Genomic DNA, 20,874 nt, shown 5'->3' with positions numbered 1-20,874 from the left:
GGTGAAGATTATTTCATTTTAAGAAGTTCTTTATATAGCTGGATACAAGTCCTTTATGAAATAAATAATCTGAAGATATTTTCTCCCAGACTGTGGCTTGTCTTTTCATTCTTATGAAGAAGAGTAGAAGTTTTTAATTTTGATGAAGTCCAATTTATCAGCCTTTTCTTTTATGGAGCATACTTTTGGGGTCATATCTAAGAAATCTTTGCCTAACCCAAGGTCATAAAGATTTTTTCCTATGTTTCCTTCTTCAAGTTATCAAAAGTTTTACATTTAGGTCTACTATCTATCTTGAGATCATTTCTGTATATGGTTTAAAGTCTGTATCTAAGGGCGCCTGGGTGGCTCAGTCGGTTAAGCGTCTGACTCTTGATCTTGGCTCAGGTCATAACATTACAGTTCTTGAGTTCGTGCCCCATATCAGGCTCTGCGCTGATGGCAAGAAGCCTGCATGGAATTCTGTCTCTCCTTCTCTCTGCTCTCCCCCCATTTACGTGCTCGCTCTCAATCAAAATAAATAAACTTTAATGAAGTATGTATCTAAGCTCATATTTGTGTACTGTGACTATCCAAATGTTTCAGTACCATTTATTTATATTTTTAATTTTTTTATTTTTGAGAGAGAAAGAGCACGAGTGGGGAAGAGGTAGAGGGGGAGGGAGGAGGGAGACAGAGAGGGAGAGAGAGAAAGGGAGAGAGGGAGAAAGGGAGAGATGGAGAGAGGGGGGGGGAGAGGGAGAGAGAGAGAGAATGAATATCCTAACAAAGCTGCACACTCAGCGAGGAGCAAAACACAGAGCTCGATCCCACAACCCAAGGATCATGACCTGAGCTAAAATCAAGAGTTGGACGCTCTGGAACCAGAAAAGGCCCTGAATAGCCAAAACAATCCTGAAAAAGAAAACCAAAGCTGGAAGCATCACAATCCCAGACTTCAAGCTGTATTACAAAGTTGTGATCATCAAGATAGTATGGTACTGACACAAAAACACTTAGATCAATGGAACAGAATAGACAACCCAGAAATGGACCCACAAACATATGGCCAACTAATCTTTGACAAAACAGGAAAGAATACCCACTGGAAGAAAGATAGGCTCTTCAGCAAATGGTGCTGGAAAAACTGGACAGTGACATGCAGAAGAATGAACCTGGACCACTTTCTTACACCATACACAAAAATAAACTCAAAATGGATGAAAGACCTAAATGTAAGACAGAAAGCCATCAAAATCCCAGTGGAGAAAACAGGCAACAACCTCTTTGACTTGAGCAACTTCTTACTTGAATGTTTCCAGAGGCCAGGGAAACAAAAGCAAAAACGAACTATTCCTTTTTAAAAGAATTTTTTTTAACATTTATTCATTTTTTGAGAGACACAGTGCGAGTGGGGAAAGGACAGAGAGGGAGACACAGAATTCAAAGCAGGTTCTGAGCTGTCAGCACAGGGCCCAACACCGGGTTCGAACTCATGAACAGTGAGAACATGACCTGAGCCAAAGTCGGATGTTTAACCTGCTGAGCCACCCAGGCGCCCCAAAAACAAACTATTCCCCATCAAGATAAAAAGCTTCTGCACAGCAAAGGAAGCAAACTAAAAGGCAACCAACAGAATGGCAAAAGATACTTGCAAATGACATATCTGATAAAAGGTTAGTATCCAAAATCTATAAAGAACTTATCAAAATCAACACAATCCAGTGAAGAAATGGGCAAAACATGAATAGACACTTTTCCAAAGAAGACATCCAGATGGCTAACAGACACATGAAAAAATGCTCAACATCACTCATCATCAGAGAAATACAAATCAAAACCACAATGAGATACCACCTTACAGTGTGGCTAAAATTAACTCGGGCAACAACAGATGTTGGCGAGGATACAGAGAAAGAGGAACGCTTTGCACTGCTGGTGGGAATGCAAACTGGTTGCAGCCACTCTAGAAAACAGTATGGAGGTTCCTCAAAAAGTTAAAAATAGATAGGGCTCCTGGATGGCTCAGTCAGTTAAACGTCTGACTTTGCCTCAGGTCATGATTTTGCAATTTGTGGGTTCAAGCCCCACGACGGGCTCTGTGCTGACAGCCTGGAGCCTGCTTGAGATTCTGTGTCTCCCTCCCTCTTTGCCCCTCCCTGGCTCATGCTCTGTCTCTCTCAAAAATAAATAAAGGTTAAAAAAGTTAAAAAAAAAAAAAAGTTAAAAATAGAACTACCCTATGACCCAGCAATTGCACTAGTAGGTATTTATCCGAAGGATACAGAAGTGCTGTTTCGAAGGGGCACATGCACTCTAATGTTTATAGCAGCACTGTTGACAACAGCCAAAGTATGGAAAGAGCCTAAATGTCCATTGACTGATGACTGGATAAAGAAGATGTGGTATATATACACAATGGAATATTACTTGGCAATCAAAAATAATGAAATCTTGCCATTTACAACAACATGGATGGAACTAGAGTGTATTATGCTAAGCAAAATCAGTCAGAGAAAGACAAGTATCCTATGACTTCACTCATGTGCAATTTAAGATACAAAACAGATGAACAAAAGGGAAGGGAACCAAAAATAATATAAAAACAGAGAGGGAGATAAACCATAAGAGGCTCTTAAATATAGAGAACAAGCTGAGGGTTGCTGGAGGGGTGTTGGGTGGGGCAAATGGGCTAAAGGGGCAAAGGGGCATTAAGGAGGACACTTGTTGGGATGAGCACTGGGTGTTATATGTAAGTGATGAATCACCAAATTCTATTCCTGAAACCATTATTACAATATATTTGAAAGGCTATCCTTTTTCTCCTGAATTGCCTTTGTTCCTTTGTCAAAATCAGTTGTCCATAGTGTATGTCTGTTTCTAGACTCTGGATACTCTGTTCTTCTGATCTGTCTTCATGACAATACCACTGTCATGATTACTGTAGCTTTATAATAAATTTTGAAATCAGGTAGTATTTGTCCTCCAACTTTTTTCTTCTTTTTCAAAGAAGTTTTAGCTATTCTACATATTTGCATTTCCATGTGAATTTAGAATCTGCTTGTCAATTTTTTAAAAAAATACTTTTAATGTTTATTTTTGAGAGAGAGAGACAAAGACAGAGACAGAGCATGAGTGGGGGAGGGGCAGAGAGAGGGAGACACAGAATCCAAAGCAGGCTCCCAGGCTCTGAGCTGTCAGCACAGAGCCCGACACGGGGCTCGAACCCACATGCTGTGAGATCATGACCTGAGCTAAAGTCGGACACTTAACTGACTGAGCCACCCAGGAACCCCTTTGCTTGTCAATTCCCACAAAAAAGCTGACTGGGATCTTCACTAGAATTATACTGAATTATAAATGACATCCCAACAATATTAAGTTGATCCATGAGTGGTACATATTTCTCCACTGGTGTTCTTCAATTTCTCTAAGTAACATGTTATAGTTCTCCATGTTCAGATCTTAGACATCTTTCTGAAACTTAAAATATTTAATATTTGTATACAATAGTAAATTATTTTTTAACTTAAATTACCAACTGTTGCTAATATGTAAAAATATATTTGATTTTTGTTTTTCTTATATCCTGCAACCTTGCTAAATCCACTACCTCTAACAAGGGCTTTCTTATAGATTCCATCAGGTTTCCAACATAAAAGACCATGTAAGTATGTCTTCACTTCCAATGTGGATGCCATTTGTATGTGTGTGTGTATCTCTCTATCTATCTTAACTTATTATACTGGCTAGAACCTCCAAAACAACACTGAACACGGGTGATGAGGGAAGACATCCTGGTCTTGTTCCTGATCTTAGCTAGAAAACACTTTGTTTCACCATTAATTATGACGTTAGTTGTAGGATTTTATTAGATGCTCTTTGTCAGATTAAGGAAATTACCATCTATTTTAGTTTGCTGAGAGTTTTTATCAAAAATTAATGTTAGTGAGCATCTGGGTGGCCCAGTTGGTTGAGTGTCCAACTTTTGATTTTGGCTCAGATCATGATCTCACAGTTAATGGGATCAAGCCCCGCCTCGGGCTCCACCCTGATGGTGCAGAGCCCGCTTGGGTTTCTCCCTCTCTTCTCTTCTCCTCTCTTCTCCTCTCCTCTCTCTCTCTCTCTCTGCCCCTCCCCCACTCAGACGCTTACTTTCTCTCAAAATAAATAAACATTTTTTAAAAACTGATGTTAGAGGGCGCCTGGGTGGCTCAGTCGGTTAAGCATCCGACTTCGGCTCAGGTCATGATCTTGTGGTCCGTGAGTTCAAGCCCTGCATCAGGCTCTGTGCTGACAGCTCAGAGCCTGGAGCCTGTTTCAAATTCTGTGTCTCCCTCTCTCTCTGACCCTCCCCCATTCATGCTGTCTCTCCCTGTCTCAAAAATAAATAAACGTTAAAAAAAAATTAAAAAAAAAAAAACTGATGTTAGATTTTGTCAAATGCTTTATTTGCATCCATTAAGATGATTGTATGATAGTCTTACTATGGTGAATTATGTTGATTTTCAAATGCTGAACTAACATTCAAATTATGAACTAACCTTGTATTCCTGAACTGAAATAAATCCCATTTGAGTATGATGTCTAATCCTTCTCATAGTGTTGGGTTCTATTTGCTAAAATTTTGTTTAGAATTTTCACATCTATGTTCATGTTCATGAGGGTATATGTCCATAGTTTTTCCCGACTCATGGTTTTTAGATATTAGAAACCTAAACTATATATTCATCCTGAGAAAGGTAGTAACTGTTATTAGCAAGTAGGCAAAGAAGTACAGGGATCTCACTTATCATGGAAATAAAGCTTCTACTTAGAAGTAAATGGAAGGATGAATAAAATTATTGCAAACCTCAAAGCTAAGAGGACAATTTAAAGACCTATACTTTAAAAGGTCTGTCTCCAGGAAATAGATTTGTTCAATAAATCAAGGAAAAATTAGAATAGTTTTTTTTTTAAGAATAATAAACAACAACAACAACAAAAAAGAATAATAAACAGGGCATGTGGGTGACTCAGCTGGTTAAGCAAGGACTCTTGATTTCAGCTCAGGTCATGATCTCGTGGTTTGTGGGATCAAGCCTGCTGTCAGGCTTTGCACTGACAGCTCAGAGGCTGCTTGGGATTCTCTCTCTCCCTCTCTCTCTCTGCCCCTCCCCAACTTGTGCTCTCCCACATGCACACTCTCTCTCAAAAATAAGTAAACATTAAAAAAGAAGAAGAAGAAACATTAGAATAATTACGAGGAGCAGTAATTACGAGGAGCAGAAAGAAAAGTAAAAAAAGTGTGCTCAACCTCAAATCAACTCAGGGGTGTGTGGAATATAAGGTTTAAAAGTAAATGGATGGGGCACCTGGGTGGCTCAGTCAGTTAAGTGTCCGACTTCAGCTCAGGCCATGATCTCACAGTTTGTGGGTTCGAGCCCCGCATCAGGCTCTGTGCTGACAGCTCAGAGCCTGGAGCCTGCTTGGGATTCTGCATCTCCCTCTCTCCCTGACCCTCCCCCACTCACACTCTGTCTCTCTTTCAAGAACAAACATTAAAAAAATAAAAAAATAAGTGAATAGAAATTTGGGGCACCTGGGTGTCTCCGCCAGTTGAATGTCCAACTCTTGGGTTTCGGCTCAGGTCATGATCTCATGGTTCATAGGATCAAACCCCACACTAGGCTTTGTGCTGACAGCATGGAGCTGCTTAGGATTCTCTCTCTTTCAAAATAAATAAATAAACTTTTTTAAAAAATAGTAAATGGAGATTCAGAGGTTTGTAATACACTGGCTGGGCAAGAAAAAGGCCCTCAAAAAGAAATCTTAAGACTATGGTTGCAACCATGACATTCCTAAATTTTACTAAAATACAGAACTCAAATACTATTCATAAAGAAAAATTATGATGTACAATCCCCTATCCCCCAGTAATATAAACACTGTCATAAATAGTCTCTGGAAAGGCCCCTCCTCCCAAATGACTTTAAATTTACAGGCCATGGACTCTGGGCAACTGGCACACACTGAACAGAAAACTGGCAAGGCTGACACCAAGAATATGTTATTTTACCCTTCTTCCTTCAGTTACCATTAAGTTTGTAGTCTTTGCTTGACAACAGTGTTATGGGTGTGAACTGAGTAAGCACTGAATTATCGAAAGTTCTTTTTTGAACAACTGCTGAAAAGCTCAGGAGCTTTACTTGACATTTCCAAACCGACTGGATGTGAAGCAGGTACCATGAAATGAGCTTTACGTCTTCACACTAAAAAGTGAGACACATGGAAAGATCTGGTTGAATTAATTCAAACTTTAAGATTCAATCCAGGCTGCAACTGCTCAAAGAACCCAAATTCTACTGGTCAAGTGAGTGCAAGCCCTCTGGCTGAGACTAAGCAAACAGGTAAAGGATGGTTAACCTGGAGAAGGATGGCTTAAAATCTTAACTCCTTTTTTACTAGGTTAAATCATTTAAAATTGCCATTTCTGTAGGTCAGAAATAGAATATCGACAATTTTATTTAGTTCAATGTAATTTAATTCTACACTGTTTTTATTATTTCGGAGTCTTCTCCACAGGTCCCAAGAGCACACACAAAGAACATAAGTTGGTATTGGAGAGTCTTTCTTCATGGAGGTAAAAGCGAAACTTATCTCACATATCACTAATCTTCTCCCCCAGCTGCCACAGTCACTACTCCTACACCCCTGCTAATTTCAGGCTTAAATTACTGAACCCAAAAGTGAAGAGGGAAGAATCAGATCTCCCATTTCCATCTCTGACCCCTTCACTCATCCTTCGTTATTCTTCTCTACCAGAGGAGTGATGTATCTTACTGGTGAGTGGCAAGAGCCTAACATTGGCTGATTCATTTCTCCAATGGACGGAGTTCACATTTTAGGACGCTATAAAAATGCAGAAGGAATGGTTCTGAATATGAATGCCTGTTCTGCAACCTCTAATTCTTAGGTTAGTCATCCTATGTAAACTAAGGATGTCGACTTGGCCATGGATCAATTATGTTCTCCAATATGGCTGAATAAGACTAAATTTTTATTTCCATCTGTCTGGCTTCTGTGGTTTATTTCTCAAGGTGTTCTAGACTCAGAGGTTAAGGGAAAAGATACAATCAATGATCAACCATCACATATAACCAGACATGTTTAACACAAGGTAATAGTTTAATAAATACAGGGTAGATGTGAGATAATATAATCTCAAAATATGTAATTCTTTTAACTACAAAGAGACAAAAAAGATTTTTGACGTGATCCTAAATAAATTTTAAAAAGCAGAAATACTCTGTGAATGCCTCTGAAAACAGTTATAAAGCATGCATATGAAAAATGTAAGATATTATGCAAAGAAATAAAGCTAAAATAAGGTGATGAGAACACAGGAGATTTTTTATTTTTTAAAAAATCTTCTTAATGTTATTATAGAATCTTTCGGTGCCTATGCCTCAAGATAAAACCTGAAAGGAAATGTATGGAAAAAAGGAGCTCTTGGAATAGCGGCACTCCAGATGTTTTTTAATATCTCTTAATTGTCGTTATAATGCCACATCATGTACCAAAAGAAATTTTATTCAAATAAATATAAATCAGAATGCTCAGAGCACCCCACCCTCTTGTGTATACCTGGGAGTTCTGTTTCCAGGAAGCATCTATCTTATTTTCTGCTAAGCCGAGGCAGCAGTCACAGCCACTCTTGCACTGAAGTGATCTGTTTAGGTAAGCTGAGACTCTCAGATCAGATGTCTCACTGGTACCAGGTCATGGTCAGCTTTCAAGTAATCAATGAAACCCTCATGTAGCCATGGGCTCAATTCCCCAGGTTACCACCAGGAACCTCACTACGGCAATGTCCTTCCTCTCTCCAAACTGCTAGCAACATTTTTAGGTTCATTGTCCACTGACCTTCGCGCAATACTCAAACAAAGCTCCCATTTAACTGGCAACCCTCCTCCCACCCTCACTCCATCTTTACCCTCTTTCTGTCTTCCCCACCCCAGATCCACTTAATTAAAAAAAAAAAAATCAATACCGATCTTGTTGAAAGTTTTGCTTGGACTAAGTCTCTTCTAATATATCTAGTATTTTAAGAAGTCAGCTATTAGTAAAGGCTAATTATAGAAAATAGCCTCTGTCTTTCTTTGTACAAGCAACTCTGGCTGAAGAAAAACAGAACAAAATTGAGCATAAGTTTTTGCTGAAATATCAACTAAAATCTGGAAAAGGAAAAAAAACTTTGGTTGCTATTTATAATTTTCTACGTTTTTTTATCCAGGGACAAGAGTATAAAACCCTACAATTTATGAATACTATTTTGAGATAATTTTTCTCACCTCATCGCTTTTTTAAATACCATCTACCCTGTTTTAACTTCTCTATGAAGGAATTTTACCTTCCTTCACTCATGCATGGCGGGCACATTGGCCTGCACATCTAGCATGTATTAATTCATTTAATCCCTGTGAGGTAGATGTTATCCCCAATTGACAGGCGAGGAAACGAGGCACTGAGAGACCCTAAGTAATTTTGCCCAGGTTACATACCAGTTACATACCAGCTCAACCCAGGATGAAGCTGAGGCAATCTTGTTCCAGACATACTACTATGTTGTCTGACCTTTCCTGCTAGAGACTGCAGCCCCCCAATCTCTCCCTTCTCCTGTGCTTGTTACATACACCCCACAATAAGCTTATCACACTCTGTATACTCTGTTTTCTTATTTGCTTCATATGTGTTTGTACTTGTTCCCCAACTAAATTATAAGTTCCTGGCAGGCAAGGCAACCATGACATTTGCTTCTTGCCCCTACTTCCAGCAGATTGCTATTTATAAAACATTCAATACATCCTTTTTAAGCTGATTGATTTAAATCCCTGGCAATTTCTATAACATTATAAAAAGAGATTTTTTTCTATTTTCTAAATTCAAAAAGGAGAAAACTGACATATTCAAGCATGATGACCAGAGAGTTCTACAGAGGGAAAGCTGGGCATAATCCTGCCCTTGCTACAACCCTAAGGGACATGAAGCCACGGGCTATATGACTCAGCAAAATTACTTTAACACCTGAAGGATAGCTCATGCCATCAATGACAGATTTAGCATTACTAAAGTTAGGAAACTGACTACCTATATTTATTTTTCTTCTTAATGCATCTCCTCCTGGTGAGTCATATCTACAAAACTGACAGACTGAAGTTTTTCCATTTCCTAAGAGAACTAACATTTAAAGAAAATCAGATGAAGTTTCTTCAGCATATGTATAATCAGTAAGTGACAATCTGTGTTAGCAGGAATAGCACACACAGGGAAAAACATACTAAAATCAGAAAGGCTTCCAGGCCTGGCAAGCATACTAAATTTTAAATAATGTTTTTTAATCCATCAAAACAAGAAAATAAAAATGGGTGTTCAAAGACATGAAATGTTTTAAAGCACACGCTAATCAGCCCATGTACTAAGGCACTTCAGAGTTAACCAAAAACCTTAAGACTGGATATTAAGAAGTACACAGACCATAAGTAAAGGAAAATACCCTTAGTAAAACAGGACTTTTACTCAAACATTTCATCAAGCTTCTTGACTGTAATTCTACAACATAAAAATCTGGGGGACTACAGGTCTTAAGAGAAATTTCAGAGGATAAAGGAGAGAAGCTTAGGGTTTTATGGGCTTCTTATTGAACACCAATTTTCCAATGCACGGCTAACAGCTTTAATTTACACACAAATAAATATCAAAAAATTGTGCTAGCTCTCTAATGCAGCTGAGCTATCTCTGGAAAAGGCTAATGTGATCCTGAAATACACACAAAAAATTCTGATTATGGGATTTAACTTTTTTTCTTTTAGCATCTGTTAGCTTTCTAAAGCCAACCAAGTTGTGTGGCAATAGAAGCAAAAGCAAACCGGTGTTTCTTGTAGGCTGAGACAGATGGTCTGTTCCTTATGCGCTACAGTCTCTAAATTATTAAAAACAAAGAGCCACTTACCTATACACTTAAAAATGGTTAAAATGATCAAAATAGGTTAAATAGGTAACATCACTTACCTATACACTTAAAAATGGTTAAAATGATCAAAAGCAAACAAAAAAGGAATTTTAAGCCAATGAATAAAGTGAAAAAGAAAATTACTCTGAATTTAATGTAAAATGGTCTTCCAAGATGCAAACTAATGCGTTATTTTCAAATCACAGTTGTCCCCAAAAATATGGACACTACATTCTATAAAGAACTATAAATTAATTATAGGTCCACCTTGAGATCTGGAGGCAAGTAAATACAGTATTCTTTATCTGGCCCCCTAATTCCAATCACACCAAACCACCACGTTCATTAGAGGCAACCTCTAAAAAGCAGTACTTCTGTGTACAGTTGAAGATTGTGCCTCGTTGTGACTTCAATTACAACTCATTCTGCCTGCTCTTTACTGGGCTGTCACATCACCAAAGCAGAGTATACAGCACTGTTGTTTCACAAACAACACAGCTTTTTTTCTCACACCACCAGGTTTAAAACAGCACAGATGAAGGAGGTTACTCTCTCTTCATCAAGGGTTTACCAAAAGTAACATGCCAAAGGCCGAACTACTAAAACACAAGTATCTTCCTGAGGGCTACTCTTGCACACATCTTTCTTATAGACTTTGATGTTCTGCTGCACTGGGAAGTGAAAATCCATCAAGATTTTAACACCCACCCACTCCCTACAGAATCCCTACAGCCAAAGGAAAACTTACCTCTGCAAAATGTGTTGATGTGCTATTGTCTATCCGGCTGCTGCCACCACCTACAAAACTGAAGAGAAAAAGGAATGAGTACCGGTTCTATTCCTAGGAACGAGCTTCCCTCCCAGAAGCTAAATATAGAATGGTACAATGAGAACAAAGCCCAATAAGGAAAAATAACTCATCCCAACGTGACACCTACGAAGGAAATTATGAAGAACTGGCTTGTGGCTTAATCTATGAAAAACATTTTAACAAACTACAAAATCAAGCATAAATCAAGTGAAAAATTGAAAAGAGGGGCCACCACAGAGTGGGAAGAAGGACCCACAGCCAGCAATGCAATTCAAATTTGACCCAGCAAGAGAAGAAAAACATTTATTCTCAAAGAGGCGAAGAACTAAAACAAGATTCTCGAAACGTTTCACTAAAAAAATCATTCAACCACCAGATGAACACAACATGTAAGACTATTTGGGAATGATTAAATATAGTACTGCAAGGGGTCTGGTACGATATTTAGCACATTATAAAAGAACTCAATAAACATTTTTTCTCCTTCTGACAGTTTTCCCTATTCTTTGATTATCCTATACATCCTTCAGGGCCCATCTCAAATGCTACCTCCTTCATGAAGTCTTTTCTGAGCTCACCAACCAAACGAGGATCCTCCACACCTCTCTGCACTTTGACTTTGATTCTAAATTCTACCTTTTTTATAAATATCTAGTATTTGTCTCATCCATTTCTTATCCTTCCCTCCTTTCATAAATATAAATTCAGAGGGTAAAGACTGTATTAATACCACAAATATATGTAAAGTGTTTACTGTGTGTCAGACATTATACAGAGCACTCATCATTTTTGAAAACCTGAAACGCTGTATCTTATGTTGATAACTTGCAAATAAAAGTTGAGTTAAAATTGAATGTGGAAACAAAATAACTACTCCTAAAGATTAGGGAGAAATATCAGATCCCACTGTCCCATGAAATTTGCAAAAAAAAAGAGACAGCGGAAAATGGCCAACACTTTGTGGGGCAGAGAGGGATAGAAAGAATCAGAACTGCTAGATACCACTTTTACTTCAAGAGACACAAGCCTACAAACATGTACACACAGTCACTCCAATGATACAAGTCCACAAACTACAGTAGCTTTCAGTTTCAGGAACACCAATCCAGGCACTGAGCTCAGCTCACTGAGGAAACAAACACACCCTGGTTAGCCTAGAACCAAAAGTGAAAAAGTAAAGCTAATGCCATCCCCTATACAGCCATGCTCAGGCCTTATTCGCTAATTAGAAGCCATTTAACACTTACATTTGTTTCAGAAGTTAAAAACACTTTTACAAAAACATTTCAAATGTAGAACAAGCCCAGAAATACTAGTACATTTATGCTAAATTACGTAAATAATTCAACTACCACCATCTACCCATTTTATTGCTCAAGCCTAGATAGGCCTCCAGGGCTCTTTCCTGCCTTTACTATCCGGTTTCAGAGATTCAAATATCCTTGGTAATTAAAGCTATCAACTCTATTTTTTTATAGTTCTGCCCCCTTGAAACTCCCTCAGCATTCCCTTTCCTTAAAATTCCTCCATATTTTAAGAGTGACAGGGCTAATCATAGAGAAGGGACAACCACATCTCCTGAGAAATGTTCTCACAAATGTTACAAATGCCCCTCTGACGAATGTCTAGTAGCATCTGGAGCCCATTATCCAGTACCTACATGTAAGGACCTCTTCTCATTAATTTTTACCATCCACTACTTACACTATAATTGCTAAGTATGCAAACCAGCAAATGTTTAGGAACTTCATAAAAGGGAGTATCATGCTAGCTCTAAAATACTGATTCTGAGAAAAAGGTTTCTTCAACCATTTAAAACACTGATCTTTCAGGGGCACCTAGGTGGCTCAGTCAGTTAAGACTCTTGATCTCAGCTCAGATCATAACCATGATCTCACGGTTATAAGATGAAGCTCCACGTCCAGCTCAGCACATGGAGCCTACTTGGAATCCTCTCTCTCCCTCTCTGCCCCTCCCCTGCTTGCACGCACCAAGGCACACACTCTCTCAAAATAAACAAACATTTAAAGAATAAATAAGTAAAATACTGATCTTTTAAAAGACATAATCTTTACATCTGAGTATTTGCTACCAATAGCACTTGCACAAGATAACCTTTGACCTACAAAGGCACAAATAAAAGAATTAAGTCAAGTGAAAGCAGGATCCATAAAATTCATAGTTCCCTGCTAAAAAAAAGATTCATCCTGCAGTTGATCACCATCTGCACTTAGAACCGTACTTTGTATACAGGGCTAAAGAAACCAAGGTTACTACTTAGAAAATTTAGAAAAAAAAAAAAAAATAAGCCAATTAATTGCTTCCCAACAACCAATATGCTCCTTACTTAACACATGCACAGCATAAGTGTTTGCAGTAAGTATGTGATGCAATTTTAACAGCACAAATAAAAAGCTACCCCAAGTTAGCATGCCATTCACACAAAATTGCTACTTTCACTGTCATGCTAATCTCCACAGGTTTAGAGCTAGTATTATGTTATTTAAAACCAAGGTTATTAGATCAACATGTAAGTGTTTGTACCAAACTTGATCTCATGCCATATACTGCCCCAAGAAGCTCCAGTTCATGTACACATATAATCGCCAATCGTTAATAAAGTTAAACTAATAGTACATACTGTAAAATGTGTAGTTTTTCCTGGTTGTAGAAGGGACCTTCAACTTTAGAGTCTGCCAACAGCAACAGTAAAGACATTATTTACTGCCATTAAAACCTCCAGTAAAGGAATTACTTACTGCCATTAAAACCTCCAAAGTCACTCCAAGATTAAAAGAAGCTTCAAATTACAGGTTCTTTTTATCCAGTCAGTATTTCTTCATTTGTCCAGCCACTGTCTAACCACATAGCCACAAAAGAACAAATGTGCCATTATGTTTAGCCAAAAAAGGCCATCATCCTATCAACGCTGTTCTTTTTATTTTTTACAGTTTTATTCATATTAACCAAGATGTACTATAAAATACTGTCACTCAGAAACAGTTTCTCTTTTTACAGGTTTTAGATCTTTAATAAGACCAATTTCAAGCATTACAAACCCAAGTATTAACATTACAGTGACAAGATGGCATAGGCTTGACGGCAATGATTTTATTAAGAACAGGGAGCTAAGGCTTCCTCAAGGCAGACTAACAGCTTGGCTTCTCTGGCTGGAACAGCCTATTTACCTTATTAGATATCTTTGTCAGGAGTTGCTCCCCAGCCCACCAAAGAAACGTAATTCACCTGCAGGCAACAGAATGACCACTAAAAACCACCCAATAATCTAAAGGAACACCAAAGTCTCAGAAAATAAATGAACACTTACCAGATTTACTCTGATACGGATATAGAGGTTTCCAAGGAATGCCACATACACACAATCTGAAACAGCGCCTCTCATCTCATCACATCCCAAATTTTCCCATTTTTATTACCCTTCCCCCTGCCACTTTTCCTCCCTCTTTCCCTCCCTCTCTCAGCAGAGTGTAAGTTATAAAACCAATTTCTTTCTATTCATTCAGTAGATGCTGAAAGAAAGTAATTTGGATAACTGAATGCCTGATTTATTCATGAGCTTGTACAATACCTGGAATCATCTGTCACTTCTTCAATAAAGCCTGATTCACATCTGGGACAAATATATTCCTATAAAAGAAAGGAAGAAATAATAAAAGTCTTTCATTAGAAAGCCAAGTATGTCGTTTCAGAATAATAAGCTGTACACACACTGAAGCTCTGAAATGTTACATGTACTTGCTGACTACAAGGACAGTTTTTCTATCACACTCTGGCAAATAAAGAATTCCTTAAGAAATTTGCAGAATGTCTTCCTAAGAGGTTCCCCCTGAGAACTCTGAGAGGGAGAATGTCAGATTTTTTTTTTAATTTGGGCTGAATTTTTAAAAAACTGGAATCAATCCATGATCTAATATTCTCTTCAAATCTAATGAAAAATCTCCACTAAATATCAGAGCAGTAAGATTATAATATTGATAGGTACAAAAACTGCCATTTTTTTTGCTATAAACATATAGGAGACAAACTGAATCACAGTATAAATCAACTGGTAGACTAGAAATTCACAATGAAATTTTACAATATTTCTAATCTATTTTTTGACTACCAATAATTCCCAATAAAACTTAACATTCTCAGGTATTTAACAGAAATGTTAATTTATGGCCACCTTGGGTGGCTTACTCAGTTGAGTGTCTGACTCTTGATTTCAACTCAGGTTGTGATCTCATAGTTTGTGAGACTGAGCCCTGCATTGGGTTCATGCTGACAGTGCAGAGCCTGCTTGGGATTCTCTCTCTCCCTCTCTCTCTCTGCCCCTCTGGAGCGCGCACGCGCTCTCTCTCTCTCTCTCTCTCAAAATAAATAAACATTAAAAGAAAAAGAAGTGTTAATTCAAATAACTAGAACAATTCCATTAAATCAGCCTCTATTTCCTTTGGTACCTTGAATCTTTATTTTTTATTTTTTAAGGTTTTTATCTTTGAGAGACAGCGTGTGAGCAGGGGAGGGGCAGAGAGAGAGGAGACACAGAATCTGAAGCAGGCTCCAGGCTCTGAGCTGTCAGCACAGAGCCCGACATGGGGCTCGAACTCACAAACCGCAAGATCATGACCTGAGCCGAAGTCAGTTGCTTAACCAACCACCCAGGCACCCTGAATCTTTCTTTTAAATAAATATCAAGCATTGATATTGATAACAAAGAATACACATTAGAGACTGTCTTATCATAGTTTTAAAAAATGTATTTTAACTCCCTATTAAAATAGATCTAGGAAAGACATTTTCAACTATTTTCTTGCTCCCTATATTTTCTAAACCTTAAATAAACTTTGTCTTATCAGAAAGTGACGTAAGCCATATTGGGTTACTCAAAGACAGAATGGCAATTCAAACATTAAAATGCTTTCTTAAAAGAGATATAAAGAAAAAAGACCAATCCCCTCCATCAAGGAAATTAGCTGGGTGAGGATACAATCTACCAACGAAACAGTAAAATTTAATAAAATAATTGCTATAATCAATGCACACTGGGAATATAAGGAAAGGCCAAAGTTTGCCTAAGAGAATCAGGAAGGCTTTCTCTAAAACAGAGACTTAAATTATTAGTCTGCTCCATGAAAAAGGAAATTATGAGCTTAGGATCATAACAACAGAGTATAACACACATGGAATTTGGGGGGGAGTGGTTGCCACAGGAGCGTGGATAGGCAGGCAAGGGTAAGACTGTGGAAAACTTCAGATTAACTATGAACTTTAACCTGTGGATCAGAAGCTCTCACAGTTTTTTCTCGGCTACCCACATGAAGGACGAGAAACACTCACAACTGGCACACTGTAAACTACTCCAGAAATAAAATAATCTGGAAATCATATAAACCCCTAAGCCCCTCCCTCTACTCCTTCATCCTCCAACCTCCCAAGTAGCAGTAATTCTATCCCTTTGTCTCCCACTAAGAAAGTTTATCTGAGTGCAAATGAGATTGATTTCAGAAGGCTAACCTTAAATCTATTCTAAGGTCTAATGTTAAAAAGAAAGACAGGAATCAATTATGAGACACCTGGGTGGCTCAGTTGGTTGAGCATCTGACTTCAGCTCAGGTCACGATCTCACGGTTCGTCAGTTCAAGCCCCACGTTGGGCTCTCTGCTGTCAGCACAGAGCCGCCTCCAGATCCTCTGTCCTCCTTTCACTGCCCCTCCCCAGCTTGCACTTTCTCAAAAATAAACAAACATTAAAAAAAGGAATCAATCACAACCATAGTGCTGGCTCCTATGATTTCCTCCCTCTCCGCTCACTCATTCCCAATGTTTAAATATCTTCTGTATGGAACAGTTCCCAAATGTGTATCTCCACCCCAGACCATGTTTCTGAACCCTCTTTCTTTCTTACACACACACCTGATGAGCTGGCACACCAGTCTGCTCATACTGGAAACCTGGGAGCCATTCCTGATACCTCCCTTTCCGCTATCTTCCAACATTCAACAATCAAATCCTGGCACTCCTAGTTTGAACACATTTCTCAAATCTGCTTCATGCCCCACTGCCACACTATCTTAAGCCAGGACTGGACCTAGACACAGAAATACCTTTCCTCTTAAGTGTCACAGCCTTTCCATATCTTCTGCATACTGAAGTCAGAATGATCTTTTTCTAAACATAAAAACAGCCACGTCATTTCCCAGCTTAATACCCTTTAACTATTTCCCAAAACACTTTGTATAAAATCAAACTCTTAAACATGACTTACAAGGCCACGATTCAGCTAGTTTCTATTCAACTGGCCCACATCACTTCAGGCTACTCTCCCTCCCTCAGTACATTCCAGCTACATGGGCCTTCTTTCATTTTTTCTGACTCATCAAGCTCGCCCTGCCTCTAAGCTTGCATATATACTGCATATATATATACGTATATATATAAACACTGTATATGTACGTACACATACATACATATATATACACATACATACATATACATACATATATAAAAAACACTATTCCCCTGTGTGCATGGCAAGGAACTTATAATTCTTTAGCCTTTTTTTTTTTTTTTTTTTTTTTTTCCCAGAGCAAGTTGGGATCCAATCTCTTTATTGTCAGGTTTTGTTTTTTGTTTTTTGTTTTTTTTCCAGAGCAAGTTGGGATCCAATCTCTTTATTGTCAGGGTTTTTTGTTTTTTTTTTCTTGCCTCCATTTTAGTATCATGTCAGAAAATCCTTCTTTCATCACCGAATCTAAAGTAGTTTCTTCTTATTCTTTTCTTTTTTAATTGAAGAACAATTGACATAAGATACTGTACTGGTTTCAAGGATACAACATAGTAACTCAATTATTTATATACATTACAAAATGATCACAATAAGCGTAGTTACCATCTGTCACCATACAGAGTTGTTACCATATTATTGACTATATTCCCTATGCTGTACTTTTCATCCCTGTGACTTATTTATTTTATAACTGTAAGACTGTACCTCTTAATCCTTCACCTATTTCACCCATCTTCTGATCCCCCTCTTATTATTATCCTCTACAGCACCTTTATTACTTTATAGCACTTATCAAAATTTGTAAGTATATATTTTTAAATGTTTTTTTTAATGTCTATCTCCAGTAAACTTAAAGTTTCATAATGGCAGGGTGCAGATCACTTCTGATTACCTCTATATGCATAGAAGAGACAGGTGTTCAACAAATACTGACGACACACACCCCACAAATAAAAGTCAAAGTACCAGAATCTGATATAATCAGAGAATAGGTAAAGTAAAGTAAAGAATATAAGAGCTGAAAACTTAAGTTATGGTTGGACCATGAGATAGTGGAGGCTGAGGTTTCAGAGGTAGAACAGTTCTGGGTGATCACAAAATCCAAGATATAGCAATGGGAGTAGGTGGCTAAAGGGGAGTAGGGATGAAGGTCTTCAGAGTTAAAGGGTCATCTACATTGATACTAAACTTCCAAAATGATGTTAAGAGGTGTTATGGAGAGAAAATAATTTCAAAAGGCAGATATCACAATTGGGAAGACAAAAAGACTGATGCAAGAATCATGCTGACTTAGAGTAGAGAAATATACAAGTCTTCTCATCATGATCCCAGGCACAGTTCTAGGAACCAGGCTGTCAGCCACCATAGCTCCTTTACAGAACGGGGACAAACGAAACTGACAAGTACAGGGGCGCCTGGGTGGCGCAGTCGGTTAAGCATCCGACTTCAGCCAGGTCACGATCTCGCGGTCCGTGAGTTCGAGCCCCGCGTCGGGCTCTGGGCTGATGGCTCAGAGCCTGGAGCCTGTTTCCAATTCTGTGTCTCCCTCTCTCTCTGCCCCTCGCCCGTTCATGCTGTCTCTCTCTGTCCCAAAAATAAATAAACGTTGAAAAAAAAAAAAGAAACTGACAAGTACTATGGTGTTCCTCCTATCACTAGGTACACCTTCCATTTACAGATAATCTAAATAATTCTATTTTGATTACAGGGATGAGAACCAAAACTCTTTCCAAATGCTCTGTAAATTATTCTTGATAAAAGTAGCTTGTTTTATAATTATAAAACAAACAAATACTCAGCCATGGATTCTCTCTCCTGCAATCAACATTAGAGGAGAACTTTTTGGAATTCATAAGCTTGTCATCCTCTAATTATCAAAGTAAAAAATGTACACTTGTCTCTTGCATACTTCAGTAGTCTGTTCTTAGAACAAAGGTCTGTTCTTAGAAAATTATCTTTCATTCTCTTGGAAGCCTGAAAACCCCAGTATAACATTCTAAAGATGTTATAGTTCAGTTTCTAGATTTTCTTTTTAAAGGCCTGATAGCACTCGACTTATACTACCGTTTTTCTTCTCGAGTGACTCTAGTCACATTTCCTGACTCCCAGCTACACCAAGGTGCCACTCCTTCACTCTAAGGACTAAAACATTGTGGGGCACCTGGGTGGCTCAGTCGGTTGAGTGTCCAACTCTTGATTTTGGCTCTGGTCATGATCCCCTCTCGCATTGGGCTCTACACTGAGCATAGAGTCTGCTTAAAATTCTCTCTCTCTCTCTCTCCCTCCCTCCCTCCCTCTGCCCCCTGCCTTGCTTACACACACTCTCTCTAAAATAAAAAAATATAAAAAACAACAAAAAGAAAAAATAAATAAAGACTCAAAGATTGTAACAATTGCTTCAAACTAATCTGGAGACATGATGTTGACGGAGGGTGGAGATGCATGAAATAAGATTGGCTTGACTTAATAATTATTAAAGCTGGGTACATGTGGGCTTCTTATACTATTATTTTATACTAGTATACTTCTTTTACTATTATTGATATGTTTAAAATTTTCCAAGATAAAGTTTTTTAAGTTATATCAGTCTGAGAAACATAGGTCAGGAAAATGGTAACCAAACCATGTACTAAACTGTGACCCAAAGTAAAAGTAGATTAGAAATAATCTATTAGCTAGAACAAACAATCTTAAAATTTGTATGGAACCAGAAAAGACCCCGAATAGCCAAAGCAATCTTGAAAAAGAAAACCAAAGCAGGAGGCATCACAATCCGAGACTTCAATATGTATTACAAAGCTAATCATCAAGATAGTATATTACTAGCACAAAAACAGACCCTCAGATGGAACAGAATAGAGAGCCAAGAAATTGACCCACAAATGTATGGCCAACTAATCTTTGACAAAGCAGGAAAGAATATCCAACGGAATAAAGAAGTCTCTTCAGCAAATGGTGCTGGGAAAACTGGACACCAACATGCAGAAAAATGAACCTGGACCGCTTTCTTACACCATACACAAAAATAAACTCAAAATGGATGAAAGACCTAAATGTAAGACAGGAAGCCATCAAAATCCTCGAGGAGAAAGCAGGCAAAAACCTCTCTGACCTCAGCCGCAGCAACTTCTTACTCAACACATCTCTGGAGGCAAAGGAAACCAAAGCAAAAATGAACTATTGGGACCTCATCAAGATAAAAGCTTCTGCACAGCAAAGGAAACATTCAGCAAAACTAAAAGGCAACCAATGGGAGCGCCTGGGTGGCTCAGTTGGTTAAGCCTCCGACTTCAGATCAGGTCATGATCTCATGGTTCGTGGGTTCAAGCACTGTGTCTGGCTCTGTGCTGACAGCTCAGAGTGTGGAGCCTGCTTCGGATTCTGTGTCTCTCTCTCTGCCCCTCCCCCACTTGTGCTGTCTCTTTCTCTCTCTCTCTCAAAAAAATAAACATTGAAAAAAAATTTTAAGGCAACCAATGGAATGGGAGAAGATATTTGCAAATGACATGTCAAATAAAGGGTTACTATCCAATATCTATAAAAAATTTATCAAAATCAACACCCAAAAAACAAATTATCCAGTAAGAAATGGGCAAAAAACATGAATAGGCAGTTTTCCAAAGAAGACATCCAGATGGTTAACAGACACATGAAAAAATGCTCAATCTCACTCATCATCAGGGAAATACAAATCAAAACCACAATGAGATACCACCTCACACCTGTCAGAATGGCTAAAATTAACAACTCAGGCAACAACAGATGTTGGCGAGGATGTGGAGAAAGAGGATCTCTTTTGCAC

General features: G+C 38.3%; 1 protein-coding gene across 2 annotated transcripts in view; it reads right to left on the bottom strand.

Annotated features, from left to right (window-relative positions):
• Positions 1-20,874, bottom strand: part of RNF115 (ring finger protein 115) — an 84,718-nt gene that overhangs the window by 42,898 nt on the left and 20,946 nt on the right. The window contains exons 2-4 of one of the 2 annotated variants that reach the window (XM_040462465.1): positions 14,371-14,429; positions 13,423-13,474; positions 10,719-10,776 (exon numbers count right to left, since the gene is read on the bottom strand). In XM_040462465.1, the coding sequence (XP_040318399.1) occupies positions 10,719-10,776; positions 13,423-13,474; positions 14,371-14,380 (120 nt within the window). In that variant the 5' untranslated portion in view covers positions 14,381-14,429. The remainder of the gene's footprint in view (positions 1-10,718; positions 10,777-13,422; positions 13,475-14,370; positions 14,430-20,874) is intronic. The other variant, XM_040462464.1, reaches the window with a different exon arrangement.

This window comes from Herpailurus yagouaroundi, unplaced genomic scaffold (assembly GCF_014898765.1).
Source record: "Herpailurus yagouaroundi ecotype Mexico unplaced genomic scaffold, PumYag 322, whole genome shotgun sequence".
NCBI lineage: Eukaryota > Metazoa > Chordata > Mammalia > Carnivora > Felidae > Herpailurus > Herpailurus yagouaroundi.
Note: the sequence above shows the minus strand (reverse complement) of the source record. Positions and strands in the feature narration are given on the sequence as shown.